Raw genomic sequence first — 19,574 nt, forward strand, 5'->3', positions numbered from 1 at the left:
GGCTGAGCGCGCGCGCGCTCACGCCAGCGGACTTACACTCCTCTTCGCGTTCTCTCTCATATATATATATATGTATCGCAGCTTCTCTTCCTTCTGCCGGTGTAACGCGACGAGAAGAAAAGAGACGGAAGAGGAGTTGGTCGCGGCACTATTACTCTCTGTGAGTCTCCGTTGTATCCTCTCCTTTTATCCCCCTACTCGGGCAGAATGTTCAGCAGCACCGTTCGTCGTTCCCATCGTCGCCCGTCGTCGACCTTCTTCCTCCTCCCCTCCTGCCCACACAGAACGTTCGTTCATTACTCCACCCCCGTGCAAGAGCGTTCACCCCTTTCGTTCGTCTGTTTGGACCGTGTCCTTGCGCTCGCTTGCGGACCAAACGTTGTTGTCTGTATATGGAGAAGACTGTGGTATGCGCCACCTTGGCGGCAAGGTGACCACAATCCTGCGTTCCCTTTTGCCGCTGTTTCTTTCGTCTCCAAACCAGGCTTCTCTTTTCTTATTTCATCCACATTCTCTTTTATCACCTACCTTGTCTCGCCGATGTATCGTTGAACGTTTATATTCTATCCTACTTCCGCTGCTCCCCCTGTCGAACAATCGGTAATTGCTCCAACATGCACCAATCGAACGAAAATACCCGCCACAAATTAAGATTCCACCGAAGCCAGGATGCGCGACGACATTCCCGCTGCTCCGAAACCGCAGTCTCGGTTCGCGTACGCGGACTCCATCGGAAGGATTCCAGAAGGGCGGCGGTGGTGGTGGCGTTCCGCGGAACGCAGGAATTTCCTGGATCCGCGGGAGGGGGTGATTGTGCGCGTATAACGACCCATACGCCGCAACGTGTATACACCGGGTAGGGAAGGGTGCAGGGACCTCTCTCTGCCGTAGGTTTGACGAACTCTTCTCTCGGTCCGGTGGTCGTCGTCCTCCCCTCGACCTAGCCGAATCTCTCGACGTTGATTCTCTGTCTCTCTGGCCCTGACCCACCCAAAGGATGCAGTCACCCCCCTTGCAGCGGATGGGGTGCGCCGATGGGGAGCGGTCTCTGAACCGACACACCGGTGTGTCGTTGGATAAGGAGGGTGGGACGGGTGAGCGAGAGCACCCATCACGGGGGCTCACTGAAACACCAGGGGGGTGTACCTAAGCCGTAATTGTGTATGCGACCGTCTGGCCGCGTGTGCGCGTGGAATTCGTGCGTGTATCTCCGTGTGTCTATAGAGAGACAGAGAGAGAGAGAGAGCTCGATGGCAGACGTGTGCACGCGTATGTGTGTATACGCACACATATAGAGAGAGAAAGAGAGAAGACACACACACGGCGGGCCAGCCTGTTTAGCGGCGAGCCGACGCGGCGTGGCGGAGCAAGCAGAGGGGTTGGTCGAGGAGAAGGGTGTGGGGAAGGTGCGAGGTGCGGTGCGTTCACTCCACAAATCAATACCCATTGGCCGTGTGCCGCGTGTGTGTACCAGCCGTGCACAACGAGCGAAACGTGTCACCCACCGACCCAAACCCAAAGGACGATATAGCAGCTGCACGCACGCCACGGCAGCCGGCATATGTCGGCCGATGGTCGCCACCGTCACTGTATACCGCGCGTGTTCGCGCCAGATCTTCTTCGTAGATCTCTCTCTCGCTCTCCTCTACTTGTACACGTTTGCGTTAGGCCGTTTAGCGGGTTGCTTACTTCCTGTGGTCCCCTTTTCGTCAAACTTTTCATTTGAAATTCCTGAAAGTTCAACAGGGTTAGGAGTTGTAGTTTTCACGCGTATACTTGTTCGTAGCGTGTGTATTAGACGTACGCGTGTGCAGTTCGTTTTCTTAATTAGTTACACACGCGCGTTCGTCGCTCGGTGTACAGCGAGAACAATAGGATATCGCCGGCGGGCAGATATTTCCGGCGCGCAGGCCAATACCGTTTCTTTTTTCGACGAGCGCGCGCGGGTCTCGAGGCGCGGTACGGAGAGAAAGAGAGAGCGAGAGAGAGAGAAGAGCCTCCGCTTCTCTCTACGCTATTGTTCCGAGAGTCCGGGGGCTTGCTGCGCAATTACTCGGCAGCCCGCAGTAACGAATCAAATAACAATCCTACAACCATCTCCGCCGAGCAAATTTCTAATTTCCTCTCGTAGCGCCTCGTCTCGACATCGTCGCGGCGGAGGAAGCCGCCGATGGGTAATATAGACGCGCACGGGCGTCGTCGACGCTTCTACGGCCGGCGGGATCGTCGCCTCGTAGCAGATGCGGGCCGAAGAAACCCGATCCCGGGGCCATGGGCAGAACTAACCTAGAAATTATTACGGGAGCGTAGGCCTTGTTCATCAGGGATCGTATATAACGCGTGCATCTGTAATAATATCGAACAATTTTAAAAATCTGTTAGCTTCGTCTTGGATAAATTATGATATTCATTTGAGACTATGATTTAAAAAGTCGACACATTTTTTGAATTTCAATAACAATTCTTTTTATTTGATTTTACATTCGACGGTAAAGTGTATTTTAAAATTATTCATAGGAGACCAAAATTGCCGAATTTCGGAGCGGCGGGCCATCCCCGAGCGAGAAATCGGTCCGCATCGTGTAACTTCGGCTGCGGCGTGCTCCGCCGCGTACTCTGTGTGCGTGTACGTCGACGCGGTTGTGGTGGGGGGCTTCATTCAGTGCGCCTCTCGGTGTCTCCGCGACGCGCATGCGCAGCGGTCCGCGCGTACACACGCTACTCACGCTGCGCCTCCCTTCCTACTCTAGCGTTCCCTCACACGTACGCGCCACGCATGCGCGCACCGTCGCACCTACGTACATGGACTTTGTACTCCGTAGCCTGTCTCTGTCCCGCCACCGTTTAAGAACGAGGAACGCCGTACGTTCTACGGGACACCGGCGCTGCGCGATCACACGCACACCGATCCTCTTTTTCTCTCCGTCTCTCGCGAGAACGGGCACGATCGCGCAAACCGCAGCTCCACAAGACGGAGAAAGAAACACGATGGGTTAGTAAGGAAGACAGAGGGGGGAATAGGACGCGTATGTGGGACCCAGGAGGAAGGGCACGGTGCGAACGGCCAAGAGTGACTGAACTGCACAAATGACGACCACACGCCGCCAGATCTACGTCGTAACAGCCGCGTGCTCGAATACGCGCGCGTTTTCGAGATGCTCCACGCCGCCTGCTCCTTTTTCTCTCTTCTCCCGGACAAGTTAGAAATCTTCGACGACGATCGATCATCGGCGGAGAAAAGAACGTAACAGTATAGGACGAGAGTCTGATCGTAAGAGAGAGGGATTGGAACGTGTGAAACACAGTTTCCTTGCCTTTGCTCTTTTTCCGCGATTGTTGTGTAATTTCGCCTGGTCGTACGCGGGCGTACCGTACGTGGGACGCGCGTGCTTTCGAGGTCGTTGATATACGTTACCTTTTTCCTTCGAACACATTCTCGTTAGATAGACGATCGTTGTTCTTTCAAATCGATATTTTCGATGGAAGCCGTTGGAATTCCTCGGAAGACCAAAGACCTCTAAATTTCCCCGAGCATAACCGCGAATGTACCGTTCGTGAAACGACTTCTGGCTGCATTCTTATTTCTTGCTCGGCCGTTTCCGCTGCGTGCCTCGCGTGTCATTTCCTGCACGCGGGAAAAAGCGCGTCGTATCCCCGAGGAAAAGGTTTGAAGAAGAAGAAGCGGAGTCGACGACGGGGCACGTAACCGGTAGAAATCGTCGGACTCGCGGAGCGTGGAACGTGTGTCACGTCAGATCGATACGGTCGCCGGTTGTTTACAGCCGCAACTCTCGGCCACCGACAAAAGCAGAGTACCGCGGCGTGGCCAAGAGAGTTTTCTTTATCACGGTTACACGGGTCCGCGCATTAACCGTATTGCGCTTTAGTGTGCGCCACCTCTCTCCACCTCCGCGTTGGACGACCTTCTCTTCCTCCTCCGGACTTTTTTATACTAGCCTCTTTAGCCGAGAGAAAGAGAGAGAGAAGTCGATTCGAATCGACTCGTAACACGCGCCGCCTCTCGGCATGCATCGTCCCGTGATGCATTGCTTCCGAGAAGCGATAGGCACCACCACTCCGCGTCGCGGAGTGCGGCGACGCTCGCTTTCGAGCTCTGCCCCCGTGACTCGTGGGAAAGAACACGAACTCCGTTCAACCGACTTCGCTCTAAATCGATACACATACACACACACACACACCACCTCTCGACGCTTAATCGAATAATCGAAACAATCCCTCGTACATAGAAAAAAATCCTCGAATTGCCTGAAAAGAGGCCTGCTAATCGTCTCGAAACGTAGTTAAATAGCCGAGAAGCTACTAAGCACGTCGTCAAGCGTAAGTACCCGGCGCAGGATAGGCTAACACCACGAGGAGAGGAAAATTCCGGGAAAAGCCCAAGGCAGAAAAAGACGCCGGCGGTATAGTAGCCGGGACAGAGCACAGCGACATAGTCGTAAAGTGCGGTAGAATGCACTCTGACGTAGTAGACTCCTCTGTATTGCTTGGCGCGGCGCGCAGCGCGTTGCATTCCCCTGCGGTGCATTGACTTTGCCGCCCCTCCTGCGCCTCCACCGCCCAACTACCCCGCCTTCCCTCCTCCCCTATCCCACGCTCGCTCTCTCCCTCTGCCGCGACGTTCTCGCGCTCTCCGGCCGCTTGATCCACGCCGCCGGCCGCGCCGTTGCACTCCACCGCCTCCCCGGTGCAACCGCCTCCCGGCACAACAACAACATTCCTTCTCTCTAGAGTCCCTTCATGCCACGGAGACCCTGGCTACTACCACACCAGAACACTCTCTCTCTCTCTCTCTCTCTCTCTCTCTCTCTCTTTTCCTTCCTTCGTCTCCTCTGTTCTCCTCAGACATGGTCCGCGGGCCCGTGTGTATGTGTGTGGATGTTCCTTCTTTCGTTCTCTTTCTCTTTTGGTATAACTACGCCTCCCTGGTGAAACTGGTCGCCCGCGAATCGCGTGTACGATCGACCTCATGGCCACCAGACGAGAGCAGTTCGAGCTACAGTTTCGGGATGATGGTATGTATCGGTATAAACCGCCATCGATTTATCGGCTGCTGGAGAGACAAGGAGGAATCTTAGTCTTCTTCTCGCTACCGTGTTTTGCCGCGTTCCTTCCGGTGCCGTGTGCAACGAGTTCGACGGACGTTTCGTCGATACCGATCGATTTCTCCCCTGGCCATCTATACGGAACGGGTTAGCTCGGTTTGATTAATTCATGAAACTCGATGATAGTAGAATAAGACGATGTTTGTGTGCTTACTTGCCGCAGATACGAATAACAGGGTTGACGTTGGTTGTTAACCTTTTGACTATTCTGGTATTGCGAAAGTAAAGTTAATCTAACTTTTCAATGTTTTGTAATGAAAGAATTCGTGTCAGAGGTAGAAAGAAACGGTCTATACGTGGACCGTAGTAAGGGAGTAATTATAATTCGAACATATCGAGCGAAGTAGAGCTCTTTTCCAACCTACCCTTGCTAACAATAAAAAATGCATCACACTCGTGCACATGTACTGTGCGAACCGGCTACGTGTACCATAGGTGTAAAGCTCTTTAAGCGACAAACGGATGTTTTGACGGATCGACGCGTGTCGCGATAGGACTACGCGCGAATTACGCCCGTTTTCACGGCTTGTTTGTCTCCGTGCGCGCGAAACCCGCGTGTTACATCGATCCTCCCGCGGGCGGCCTGGGCTGCCGCTAATTGGGTTATTACGCGGAACGTACGAATCGACGCGCGTTACGCGCACCCTCCCCCGTGTTTGTGAACAGTCTCGGCCTGGCCTGTTTACCCCCGGTGATTTTAAATTTGTCGATGATGCATTATGAGAGCTTTACGAGCGGCTTAATGAGCCGTAAAGTTGTTTTTCGACCGACCAGATTTCCTTCGAAAATCCAAAAGAGAAGTAGCAAATTTTCTTCACCCCGGGGGGCGATGGTATAATTAGACTCGCACAGGCCAGGTGTGTCGCGGGTAAAGAACCTTCCTTCCTCTCTCTCTCTCTCTCTCTCTCTCGACTTCTTCGTACCGTTACGAAAAACGCGTATTTCCCCGCAAGGGGTTTCTCTTCTATCTTATTTGGAAAATATCCCGGCGCTAACTGGCACACACAACACCCCCTGCAGCTATTTGCCTCGTTTATTGACGGTGATTATACCGACAGGTTTGTCCTGTTTCGAAAATTTTCCCCGTCTCCCTTGGACGCGTTGATTGCACCCTATTGTCTCGCGATTGTACCGGTGACCGTTGCACGAAATCTCTTCGGCAACACGGGCCCAGAGGTAGGACACATCGGCGTGTGTGCTTCGCATCGAAAGGGACAATCGAGGCTCGTGACCGCTCGAGAGAGAGACAGGTTAATCGCAGGTATAACTTGAGCGTACTACTCGTAAACACGTATCGAGGAGGGAAAGTACGGGAGAGGGATTTGTCAAGAGGATTAGAAACGTGTGATTCTTGCAACCTTGTAAGACACTTTTTCCCTCCCCTACGAAGGATAGGAAATTGTATTGACAGTCTTCTCTCAGGTTATTAGCGGACCTTGTATTTCATCTTCCGGATAATTTTCTACCGTAATTTTCTAACCGTCTCCACGGTTAATAACAACACTGCACACCTTTTCGAGTACAATGCGTCCTCTCGCAAACAGAGAGACACGAAACGCTATTCACGAAACCTTAACGCAGCCTGGGTCCGTTACGTCGGGGGCGCTAGAGACGTTCTCTTCTCCTCTTCCCTTCAAAGGAAGAATTAGCTGGCTCGATGTTATCGAGCGTGCAAGATTTTAAACCTTGCCCCCGCGCGGCCCTTTTCTCCGGTTTTTGGTGCGTGCCAAGTGGGACAGGTGTCCGGAGATTTGCGGAGGAGGCTCGGGGAAAACCCGGGAGAAGAAGGAATCCACAGAAGGCGGCCACCGAAATATTTGCGACCTTGGGTGCAATAAAAGGATGGGGCCCGAAAGGAGGTGCTCCACCGAGTTTCCCGTTTCCTTTTCATCCTTCGGTCGGTCATTAACGTTCCGCGTGATCCTCCTTTTTCGTTTTGCTTGTCCTTCCCTTTTTCGTGAACCATGGGACCATGGGAAAACGGTTCGACGCTTATTTATTGTCGCTGAAGAGCGTGAAACCATAAACCAATTGGACGAACGCGCGTTAATCCTCTCCGCGCTTAAATCACCCGTTCCCTTCTCTCTTTTCACAGTTCGAAGCTCCGTTTTCTGGTTCCTCCTCCTCTTTCTCCCTCTTTTTTTCCCCCGTGGCTGGCTGAGTTTCACAGGGCTAAAGAGACTATGACGACGATCCTAGCAAGGGCGATTGTTTGATTTCTTGGCCCTTAATCGGATTTTAAAAGCTTTCTCCGCGAAGCGTGCTGAAGCTTCCTCGAATGTCACCCACGGTTGATTTACACCCTGGCCACACCGCGCGTCGAGAATCCATCGAGTGGAAGTTGCTTCTGTTATCGTTGCTCGTGGAAATTAAAAGCTATTACCTTCTATCCTTTGATCTTTTATCGCGCGATTCTCTTAACGTTTCACTTCGATTTTGGTATTGATTTTCATTTCCAGACCGTTGTTCGTTGTTTCTGTTAGCAGAATAGAGTGTGTGAAATTTATTGGACACCGTTAACGCCATAGTTACGGTACATATTTGGATATTATCTGTCATTCTTTGGACAAATTGTTACGGATCTCCCTACGGTATTCTATTTTACGTGACAGAGCACCGTGCTGTTACGGGATAGATTAGATGAAACGCGTTAGAACGACAGATGCATACACGAGGCGGACAAATTTTGCCCTTTTTGTTTCTTCCACCATCATTTTTCTCCGTCTGTCCTCTGGTCCCGCGCACCTGGCGAGAGGGCGCAGCTCCGCTCCCCTAAATTACAATGCCCCGGGCCCAGATTTTCGCGTCCCCCATTGCCATAGCAAGCATCTGGAAAAACTATCGTGACTTTCGATCCACGTTCAACGTCGATCTGCTACATTTCGATATATCCCCTCGTCAAATTTACTCTCTTTACATTCTCTCTAAGAAAAATCTGTTCCAAGGTATTTTTCAATTTTACATCGTTACTACTCCGACAATTTTCTCAAGAATTTTCTACACCCTATCAAGAAGTGTCGTTTACTTTCCCCGTGAATTTTACAAATTCCATCTCTTCGATGTAAATTTTATTAAAATTCTCAGCGCGTGAAATTTCCCTCGCGCATATTTCGAAAATTCTTGAAGTCCGCGTCGTTTCCCCTGAAAATTGTTTACCACGTGAAACGTTCGTTTCCGCCACGAATTCGCGGTTCACCCTCGTCGATCTAAACGCTCCGAGGAATTAAGAGCTTGCACGGCTTCTGCCTGTTGCCGAGATCTCCTTTTGCGGCTTCCGCGGGCAAGACTTCTCTCTCTCCGTGGAAAGCAGCGGCAGCTTCTCTTCGAAGCCACCACGCTCACCGACAAAACACTCCGCTATATCACCTTTCATTACCATTTCTATGGGGAAGTTTTCCACCGTGTAACAGAGAGAGGGGGAGGGGGAGAGCCCTTCGGTGTCCTGTCGCGCTTTATCTCCTCGTTTCTTCCTTTCCAGCCGATTCGTTAGCGCGTTTGTCCTCCGTGAAACAATGACGGACGCTCGAGAGGAGAAAGGAAACGCGATCGCGGGACAATTGGACACCGCGCGTCATGTCGAACCGAAACAGAGGAATAAAGAGAGAGAGAAACAAGCCTAAACAAATCCGGGAGAGGGGGGATAGAAAAACCGTGTGAAGACGAGACCGTGGAAAGTCCCGTACGTGGAAACCGGTATATATATATATATATTGGATCGTGGATGCGCGAGTTTTCGAGTGTCAGAACCCCTAGGATCTTTTTCGACCCTCGTGCTCTGTGCGTTCCCCTCGCGACGAATTGGGCTAGATGAAGGGTCGGGGGGAGAGCACCAAAAGGGCGGCCTCTGGGCCCATGGGAATTTATCTTGTCTCGATGAATTCTCCTGCCTCGATTCGTTCGATTTTTCGGATTTTGTTTGAAAATTTGTTTGGATTGAAATGACGTGATTGATTAGAGCGTGGTTGGTGTTCTCTCAATTTTTTCTGATAGGAAAGATAGAGATAGATGATAGTGGCACGATCGCGGAAAACCGAATGTGGGTCGGTCGTGTCAAAGACGAGGTCGAGACAGGGCTTTGTCGTTCAGTGCCGGCTTGCTTCTTGAGATAACAGCTGACTTCCGGTGGCTAGAAAGCGCAGTCAACTTGTCCCGTAAAGTTCGCCGGGCGGCCGGCGTTCCTCGACGTCAATCGCGGATGCGTTTGTTTAACGAACGTTGTCTTTGTCGAATCGTCGATTGCTGTGAATTAAGACCGCAAGTTTAAAGCTGCTCTATTCTTCTAATTCCTATTTTCTTCCTTCCTCGAAATCGTTAGAAACGTGCACGAAAGGGTAATAAAGCGATAAAAGCAGAAAATGATTAGGTTCCGTGGAAGCAAACGAAACGAACGATTTTTCGAGTGTGCTATCGAAATTCCAGATATCTACAGTCGATAATAGAAGAATGTTGTAGCATGGATCGCGATATAGAGAGGTCAATAAATTCAAACCATCGAACTGCGACAGCGATTGATGTCGCCGCTCTTAGGGCCCGTACATTGTACTCCGCTTCGAGACTCCGCGGAATAAAAGAACGACGACTTCTGGCTAACGATGTATCATTTTAAAGTGGAAAATCTGCAAATTTGAATATTTAGAGTTTTTTCCTATTTCAGAATCTGTGAGTTTCTCTCGATTCGATTGTCTCGGCACCCGAAACATGCTTACTCCGACTTCTATACTTTTTATATTCTCAAGATTGACATCCCAAAAAAGTAGTTCGTTTTTTCTTGATCTCGCGTGAAAAAGCAAAGTTTCCAATTCAAATCATGTCACGTCTATTAATTTGATATCAAACCCACCTACAGTTGACTTGGTTCGTAACAATGATCGAACAATGAATTAGCCTAAAACGCAGGTATTTATATAACACGTTCCACTAAGTAGCTTTCTGCAACGAGTGAACGATATATCTGGTTTTATCGCTTCTCTACCCTGTGACGCGGCATTATGTCCATTTCCTCAGGCCGCCATGTTCGAAACGACCCGGCAAATCCACTTTTCTTCGTTCAAACGGGATACGGGACGCGCACACGCGACTCGAATACAACGTTGTATCTCGAGGAGGAGTCTGCACGCGACGTCGAAGACGCGATATATTTTCCCGCGGACGTCCGCGTCCCCTCCGCCCACCTTAAACCACCCCCGAATCTTCTTCCTTCTCTCTCTCTCTCTCGCTCTTACACGCCCTTTCACGAGGTCGCTAATGAAATTTCGCGCGGCGCTCGTCTGGAACTGCGCGCGAATTACACGCGATCGCGTAAAGCGTTCGACGTTACCGCCGAAATAACAGCAGCGTGCTCATTAATAGAGCCCGCGGCTTTAATATCGATAATGAGAATCGGCGGCTACTGGCCTCTGTATGCGTCGAGGCATCGAAAGATTTTTACCAACCAGCCGATTGATTAACCGAACGCTCCGAATGGAAACACGATGGACTCCTGCGTCGATGGTTTTTCGTAATGATCGTCGTATCGAAGTTCGATATTTCTTGGAATTGTCGGTCGTTAGGTAAAGTTATTTCGAATTTCTCGTAGTTTATAGAAGTTCGAAAAATATTGCTTAAAAAGACTCGTAATAATTCGATCCATAGATCCCTGGTCTCGAACGTAAAACGTATTTACCACTGTCTTCGGTGAAGATTCTCCTGCAGCAAAGCCCGCTACACAGCGAAGTTTTCGAAGGCGTAACATCGTCCGGAGCGGAATATCCCCCCGTCAAATCGACTTTCCCCTAAAATCGAAACCAGCCCCCGAAGCCCGCCGGTCACGAAACCGCCGTCTTCCCTATCGATCTTACGAGCCGTCCTGAAGCACGAACATGCGCAGCACCGTGAAGTTTTTGCGCCAGCCGTGTTCTGTTGTGCTTCAATTTTGGGCCGGAGGGGGTGTGTCTGGGTCCCCTGATTCTACACCATATTCCACGTACACTTCCCTCGTTTTATCGATCGTTCGAGGAAGTTGCAAACCAGCGGGGAAAAAAAAAAGAAGAAAATCCCGAAAGATTTTTACCAACCAGCCGATTGATTAACCGAACGCTCCGAATGGAAACACGATGGACTCCTGCGTCGATGGTTTTTCGTAATGATCGTCGTATCGAAGTTCGATATTTCTTGGAATTGTCGGTCGTTAGGTAAAGTTATTTCGAATTTCTCGTAGTTTATAGAAGTTCGAAAAATATTGCTTAAAAAGACTCGTAATAATTCGATCCATAGATCCCTGGTCTCGAACGTAAAACGTATTTACCACTGTCTTCGGTGAAGATTCTCCTGCAGCAAAGCCCGCTACACAGCGAAGTTTTCGAAGGCGTAACATCGTCCGGAGCGGAATATCCCCCCGTCAAATCGACTTTCCCCTAAAATCGAAACCAGCCCCCGAAGCCCGCCGGTCACGAAACCGCCGTCTTCCCTATCGATCTTACGAGCCGTCCTGAAGCACGAACATGCGCAGCACCGTGAAGTTTTTGCGCCAGCCGTGTTCTGTTGTGCTTCAATTTTGGGCCGGAGGGGGTGTGTCTGGGTCCCCTGATTCTACACCATATTCCACGTACACTTCCCTCGTTTTATCGATCGTTCGAGGAAGTTGCAAACCAGCGGGGAAAAAAAAAAGAAGGAAATCCTATTTCAAATTGATCCTCACGTGTTCGTGTAATTTGGTTGCAAAGGTAGTCCCAGGGTGAGAGAGAGAGAGAGAGAGAGAAAGAAGAGAAGCATCAAGGCTACATGAACGGAGTTAGAGTCGTGGTCCTCGTGGCCCGCCGATGTCGTCGACGACGACGACGCCGGCGGCGGCCATGTTTGCGCCGGCACAGTAGGCGTTCACGGGCGGAACCATCCCTCTACCCGTTCTCCAACGACTTTGGAGAACGGCCACCCCCCCACCTTTGTTCGTCCGGCAAACTTTTGGTGGGGTACCGCGAACGATCTTCCGTTGGTGCCTGTTCTACCCCCCACCGTGCCTCCACCGCCCCTCCGTCCTCCTCCTCTGTCTCGCTCTCTCTCTGCTAGCTTATAGTTGTCGACTCGTCTCGCGGCCGCCAGCAGCGCTCTCTTCCTCTATCCCCTCCCCACCTCCGTTCACCATCGCCTTGCCGCGCCGCATCTATCCTCTCACGCATTACAGCGAGCGGAGGGGGTAGCGTTACCCCCACCAACGCTTCGAAATAGAAGTGGTGGGAGGAAGTCTTGCGAGGACGCCAAACAGGAGGATCGAACTCTTCGCGTATCTTCTTGCCTTCCTTCCGTCCTTCGTCTTCTTTACGCTTCGTTGTTCCTTTTTTTCTTTTTCTTCTCTCTCTCTCTCTTCTCTGTCCAACCATCGATTTCGTTCGTTCTGCCCCGTTTCTATCTCGCCCCTGTGATACAGGCCGCTTTTTTTCCTCCTTTCCCCGAACGAAGAGAGTCGCGTTTTATACGCGCTGCTGCTACATTTTGCGCTCCTCGCTCTTTTGCTCGGATTTTTTTTTTTGGTTTCACCCGTTCGATTTTTCGTTTCGAGAAGGACGCGTGTGCTGTGAGCTCGCCTCGCCTTTCTCGATACGCCGCCTCGATGGCCGGCTGACAACCACTGCCCCGCTCCCTTGCGGGCTTCTCTCTCTCGTGTGTCCTAATTGGCCCCCTCCGCACTCTTCGATCGTTAAGATTCGACGAAGTAACTAGCCGGCACGAGGAACTTCTTCCCCGCTGACTGGGAAGTTGGGACGAAAATTGGCCTGGGGAACCACCGCGGCCCCCCGGACGAAACTTGGCGTTTTCGGGGGCGCGTGAAACCATTCGACGTGCCTTCGTTTTCAACGGTGGTGGTCCATCGTTCCTTGTTAAAACTTCTTTTCTTCGCCACCCCTTCCTTCTTACCGCCCCTCGTTCCTCTACAACGGTGAACTTGTTCCGTGTTCACCGTTAATTATCGTCCCTAGCGCTCTGCTATTTGCATTCGCCGCCTCGATTCCGCGGAGAAAATGTAATTTTCCTTGGATAAACCTCCCCTTTTTTCTCGCGACCTTCTTTTTCTTCCTTTCGTTCTTTTTTCACCCTTGCTCCTCTTTCTCTCGCCCTCCTGGGGGCACGTCTTTCGCGGAAGAGAACGGTAAGCGCGCGATGGCCTCGACGGAGGATTTATATTCGCGGCGAGATGCTGCTCGTAAATTCGTGCCCATTCTCCGTTCATTTTGTATGCATTGTCTAGGTGTGGATCGACCGGCACCACCCCGGCTTAGAAAAAATGAAGTTGGACCGTTTTGTCGGTGAGAATCGGCGGTTCGAAGAACCGACCGCTTTGAAATTCATGCGGTTGTTAATTTCTCTCTGGTTTATCGTTACTAAGTGGAGAGAGAGAGAGAGAGAGAAAGTGTGAAAAATTGTCGCGACAAAGAGAGGGTTAGACGAATTTGTGAAACGTAGTTCGAGCGCAAATTGGATCGATGGGACATGGAAAACCTGTTAAGAAAGTCTAATCTGTCGCATTGTGCTCCTTAATTTGCGTATCCTAGTACTAGTTCGGTAGAAGAGATATTCAGGATTTTAACAATAGGAGGAAGATTTAATGATTCGTCGAAGGAAATTTAGTTCAATTTTGAAGTGTCAATCGATCGATTTAACGTTCTGTTTTTTTATTGTTCGAGGATTTGAGAAAGAGGTTTCTCAAACTTCCTCGTCGTTACAATTGTAAGCTATTTTTTTTTTTCACAGTCGGAGTTGCAAAGTGCATCGTCTAACCTTCGAATTCTTATTCTTTGTTACAGACCGAGAATCGGGAGGATACTTGTTGAGGGGTTTCACACCGTAGCTAACAATGGAACGAAACTCGACGCCAACGAGATCATGCAGTCGGTGCTGCAGATCGTCGATGATCCTGGTAAGTCGAAAAATCGTTTATCTGTTAATTAGATACCACCCTAAGTATAAAAAAAAAAACATTTCTCATTCATTTCCCTACTCTTGCAACTATCAAATAAATTTCCATCCTGATGGATTTAATCCTTCGTTCTTAAAATAAATATTTCCAAAAATTTCTCCCCGAAATTTTCTACTAACTTAATTTTTAAACTTAAAACATGTGTAAAACATTTAATGCTCGTCACACGTAACGCACCCCGAGTTGTACGCACTTTCAGCTTATTCTACAATCTGCATTCATTACTGCAGTCGCGTAATTTTGTTTTTGAACGAAAGTGTGAAACGAAAGGATTGGAAATACTTCTGAGCCAAATCCTTTACGCACTGCTCACGCACGATGTTTTCTTTATCGTTGCTTTACGCTTTACCTTTGTTACAACACCTACAGTTTGTCACGCTGTTGCTTTCGATTTTTGTGCTTCTTAGTTGTGCTAATCTTAATTGAAAGATAATCGGTTTCATAATAGACGAGGGCACAGTAGGCGTCAATTTTAAATGCACGTCATTTAACACCGTAAATGTGAAAACTGTGGCTTTGGTTTACTATCGCATCAAAATTCTGCTTTCTTGGGCAACGAGAAGACACAATTTGTACGTTGCCACGCCTTATTTTCACCTTACTACCTACTATTCCACCTAAATTAACCTTGATCGTTCCACAATAATAGAATCTTGAGAAAAAAAGAAAATAAAAATACACGTCCAAATATATCTGATAAACACGTGTATATTTTTATCAACTCTGGAAAAAGTGCTCTTCCCCACTCACGTTGCAGTGCGTCTCTCAGAGAAATATTTACCGATCGTCAACGAGCCACTTCCGTCCTGCGGCTGTGACGAGGAAAAATTGGAATACGTGACAGAGAGAGAACGTCTCGCTCGTGGAAGAAGAAGGCGCTCGCTCGCGCGTGTGTCTTCGCCACGAGAAAATTCCTTTTTAGGCGGTTCGCCATTTGTTTTTCCGGTTGCTTGGCCCCGTTTCCTCGAACGAGAAACGCTTGGTTATGCCGAGGGGGGAGAATGTTTAAAAATAGACAGGGCCAGGACGCGTTCTTGAGAGAAGACAGAACGTGTTCCGCGTTACCGCCGTGTGTATGCGTGTATCGTTGGGGTAAATGACGGAGACGAAGAAGAAGAAGCCAGTTGGGGTTGCAGAGGCGAGGCTGTTGCTCCGTGTACGAGGTGACGACAAGATTATCCCCGCTTCCGGTGCAGCACGCGCCTCACCGGAAGTCTCTCGTGGTTTCCGTGTGCGTCCCAACGAGGTATTTATACGAGGTCGCGCCAGCACGGTTTACTTTTTCGTCCGGCCCACTTCTTCGCCGACGCGGAATTTCGAAGGGGAAACACAGGCGTTTCGAGCGAAGAATATACAATAAGAAGGTTTTGTCTTCTTTCTTGAAATATTTCACGGTACCACCGCCGCACGCGTTTTACGAGTAACGTATAAACGCGTCATTACCGGTAAGAAAGATTTTTATTAGCTCTGGTGAAATAGGGTACAGTAGGGATTAAATCGGACAAAAGTTCTGGAATATTGATATTTTACACGGAGCACACAGTCACCGGTGTTTTTCAACCGAGCAATAAAAGCTTAAAGAAACTTGTGCTAATTGTCTTGCTGCTAACGCGTTCACAATCGCGTATGAAATCGTAAAAACGGGTCGAGGAATTTATATCGCGCTATTTACTCTGGTAACGATGAAAAATAGGGCTCGCCTTTTGTCCTGCGTGCGACCGCCTCGGTATCGGGTTCGAAAGCCACCATATAATTTTCCTTCCGTTGATCGAAACCTCTTTGTCTTCGATAAATGTCGCTAAACATGGGATTATTGGCGGAAAGGATTAGCCTGGTAGGAAGGATAAGCTCACCAGGGTTTTCAAGCTTCCAGGAACCATGAAAATGAGCGCGTCAATGGCGCGTGAGTCGTTTTTGAAAAATCGAGAAACATCCTTCTCTCTGCCTGCTTGCCTGCCTGCCTGTCCCCCTTTTTCCTATTCTACGAAGACACAGAGAGAGAGAGAGAGAGAGAGAGCAGGAAGGACGATCAGCAGCGGCGTTTTTGGCCAGGGCAGTTTCGCAGAAGAGCGTGTTTCAAAGGTCATCCACGATGTACCGTCGATGAGTATCTACGTGAAACGTCGTCCTAACGAAACACAGAGGAAGACAGAGTGTTAGGGACAGGGTGGAAAGAAAAGGAAGAGAAGCACCTTTGAAAAAGCAGCAACCAGAAGAGAGCCACACACATACACACACACTACACTGTGGGTTCGGACGAAGCAGCGATCCTTCCGCGAAAAACGTTTTCTTTTTACCTGGCCCGCTTCGAGGAAACGTGGAAAATGACGCGCCACTGCGTTTTCATCCCACTAATGGCTCCTTTCTTTTCTTCAAGCCTTCGAAAATACTTTAAGACCGCCGACCTCTGCGGGACCCCGCCACGTGAAACAAACGTTCGCCCCATCCCCTTTTATATTTCTGTGCCGGTGGTGCGCCTCTTAATACGTCGTACCCGCGGCGACAAAGGGGATCGGTACGAATTGCAAATAAACTCCATCGATCGTTCTTGGACGGTGTATTCCGTGTCTCGCAGTTATTTTCGAACGTTAACGAACCGACATTAGAGCGGAAGAGAAAAAAGAGAGAAACACCCTGTATAATCGATTCGTCGTCGACAGTCTTCGCTGAAAGAAAATTCTCTTACACTATTACGAAGAAACGTCTGTGTGTGTGTGTTTGTGTGTGCTACGAGCCATCAGGCGTTTCTCGAGGGATGCAACTGTCGGGAAAAGGTGCATCCCGAGGCGCAATTAGGCGAGTGTCACACCGGCCAGCCTATTTTTAGGGACGATTCACGTCGACGAGAACATCTTGCCCGTAACACGTGCCCGCATCGGTGTTTTTCCGTAGGCCGATCGAAGCGTGTGGAAAGGGAGCATAGAAGAGAGGGCTGGCCGGCTGGCTTTGGCTGACTTGGCTGGCTGGCCTCGAGTAGAAAGAAGGAAGATTCAGGACTCGGGGCACGCGACACGCGTGCTTTTTCTTCTACACGCCGTGACGTATTTTTGGACAGAACGGTTTCTTCGGGAGGAAAGCCATTCGAAGGGGACGTGGAACACGCGCCCCTTTCTCCCTTCGACGGATCGGCCACGGAGAAGAAGAAGGATGCCAGTTGCTTGCGTCGACTCGTTTCCGACTTTTCCTCGCCGTATGTGGAAGGAAGCTCCGTCAGACAAGAAAATAGACGCTTCCTTCCTCGTTTTTTTTTTTTTTCTTCTTCTGCATCTTCGGGTAAAGGTTAGGAAAATACAGCTTAGGTTTCTCGATTTGACTTGGAATCTTTACTCGATCGATGAGAAACAGCACAGCTTGCGTTGGGACGTTTGAACGAAGAAACGGTTAAGATAATTTTTTTGGGATAAGACTTGAACGAAGAAGGCATCGGAGACAGGCTTGATAACTGAGAAAATGTCCGACAAGAACGACGAGAAATGTATTTTTTCCTACCGGTTGCGAGGGAAAGAAGGCTCGTGGCAAACAATGACGATCCTTCTAGTTACGCGCTCTCTCTCCCGATAAGAATGCAACGAAGCCAATTGTTCCCGCAAAGCGAAAGGGGTTCGAACAGTTGTTGTTCCGCGAAGGTGGTTTTCATACGGATCTCGCTGGCCGTTTCTATGAACAGTGTCCCTATTACCGGAGGGTGTCTCATTATCGGCCCGATACGATCGATACCGACGATCGATCCGTCCGTCTCCGCGTAACTGGGTTCGTCTTCACGGAATCGCTAAGGGAAAAACAGCCGCCATACTGATCGCGAACACGCGTTTCCATCGAATTTCTCACGTAAAACCCATCGTATAAATGGGCGCGAAAAAGAATCGGCCACGTGGCCACAGGAAAGCGCGCCAAAAAGAAGAAGAAAAAGAAAGAAAGAAACACCTTTTCAAACACACCTATATATATATATAACAGTCAACAATGAAACAGGCTGCTGAAGAAAGAACGATCGACGAAGAGATGAACGAAAACGAGCGTGTTCGAACGAAAGAAGATGGCCGAGGGTAAATAATCGGTTACGCTTAATCCTGAAGGAACGCAGCGGGGTATTTTTGGCGGGATCTCGTGTCCCGGACAGAAGGCGCGCAAGGATGGAGTAGGCGGGGAAGGGAAGAGATAAGACCCAGCGCGTGATTAATGGACCAGGGCTGCGTGGCGAAGAAAAAGGCAGAGTGGAAAAAGGGCGGGGGGAGAGAAAACCGGGTGCTTCTTGTTCGCGTTTCGTCGTTCGAGAAAACGTTTCTGTGCGGCGAGACACGGAGAGAGGGGCGGGCGGGGGCGTGGTGTGTCGAGGGAGGAAACGTCGAGGAAGAGCCAATCTTTCGAATGGAAGTCGCCGAGAAACGGGAAATTAGTGGGGTGGGGTGGGAAGAATAGGAGGGGAGGGAAAAACGGGCACGTGCTCGGAGATCTGCGGGGCCCGACACGAAAGGGAGAGGCGAGAACGACCGAAAACGAACGAACCCCGTTTTAACCACGGTCCCCTACCCTTTCCAGTTCCCTCCCCCGTTGGGCCCTGTCGACGTGGTGGGGGTAACAGCTACCCTATAGATACCCCCACCACTTTGTTGGAAAAGTCCTAGAAACCGGGAAGGTGCATTTCCCGCGACCGACAAATCGACACGACCCTCAGTCGCACCCACGCTCTTCGGTTGCAACGTGCCTTCTCTTCTTTTCGGACCTTCCTCCGGGTGTGCTTGATTTTTTCCAAGCTTGGGACTTTGTCTCTCTGTCTCGAGGACCTTTTCCCGCGTTTTATACCCACGTTGCGGTGTTAGCAGTATTACACGGTGCTCTCTCGCGAGTGTTTTTTTTTTTTTTTCTGGAAGTGAAAGTTCGATTTCTTTCGATTCTTTATTTGATTTTTCTTTTGTAAATCGTCTCGAAGAAATTGAACGAGAGATTTCTTGTGGTTTTTTGACGCGGTTGTAAGGAGAGTTTTGGGGAAGTTCAGAGGTTGTTCCCGCGTATACTGCGGTGTGCTTCGCCAAGTTTTGGCGGCAGTTCAGCTTCACCCCGGAGGTATCTCCGCGTTTCTGGTCGAATCGAGGCTATCCAAGTCATGGAGGGAACGTCGAGGAACTTGAAACTGTGCCGTTCGAGTGGCTTCGCGGTGCTAGTAGCGTGGAAGTTGTCCATGTATTCGACGGGGGTGGTTAAGAATGTTCGGAGCAGATACAATTCAGCGGTACGTGAATTTTTTTCTTTCTTTCTGTTCTCACGAACCGGCGAGATTAGGTACGTATGTATTACATATTTTGGTGGAATTTTTCATTTTTCTTGAAATTCGTTGGAAATGTATAAGCGTGTGTTCTTGTAATTATCTCGCCAGAGAGAGACAGGTTGACTCGGAAGGGAGAGAAAATTTTCGAGCAAATTAACAAGCGAGACGTAATTTCCATCGCGTTCCACCTGTCCGGTAAGGCGGACAGGAACCCAGGGTCGTTTCACTAATGACC

At 49.8% G+C, this 19,574-nt stretch overlaps 1 protein-coding gene across 4 annotated transcripts in view; it reads left to right on the forward strand.

The window, feature by feature from the left end:
* LOC108574089 (serine/threonine-protein phosphatase 4 regulatory subunit 1-like) overlaps window positions 1-19,574 on the forward strand; it is a 94,575-nt gene that overhangs the window by 66,935 nt on the left and 8,066 nt on the right. For all 4 annotated transcript variants that reach the window (XM_017936607.1, XM_017936603.1, XM_017936604.1 and 1 more), the window contains exon 2: window positions 13,901-14,013. In XM_017936607.1, coding sequence (XP_017792096.1) covers window positions 13,980-14,013 — 34 coding nt within the window. In that variant the 5' untranslated portion in view covers window positions 13,901-13,979. The remainder of the gene's footprint in view (window positions 1-13,900; window positions 14,014-19,574) is intronic.

Source organism: Habropoda laboriosa, unplaced genomic scaffold (genome assembly GCF_001263275.1).
Source record: "Habropoda laboriosa isolate 0110345459 unplaced genomic scaffold, ASM126327v1 scaffold145, whole genome shotgun sequence".
Lineage (NCBI taxonomy): Eukaryota > Metazoa > Arthropoda > Insecta > Hymenoptera > Apidae > Habropoda > Habropoda laboriosa.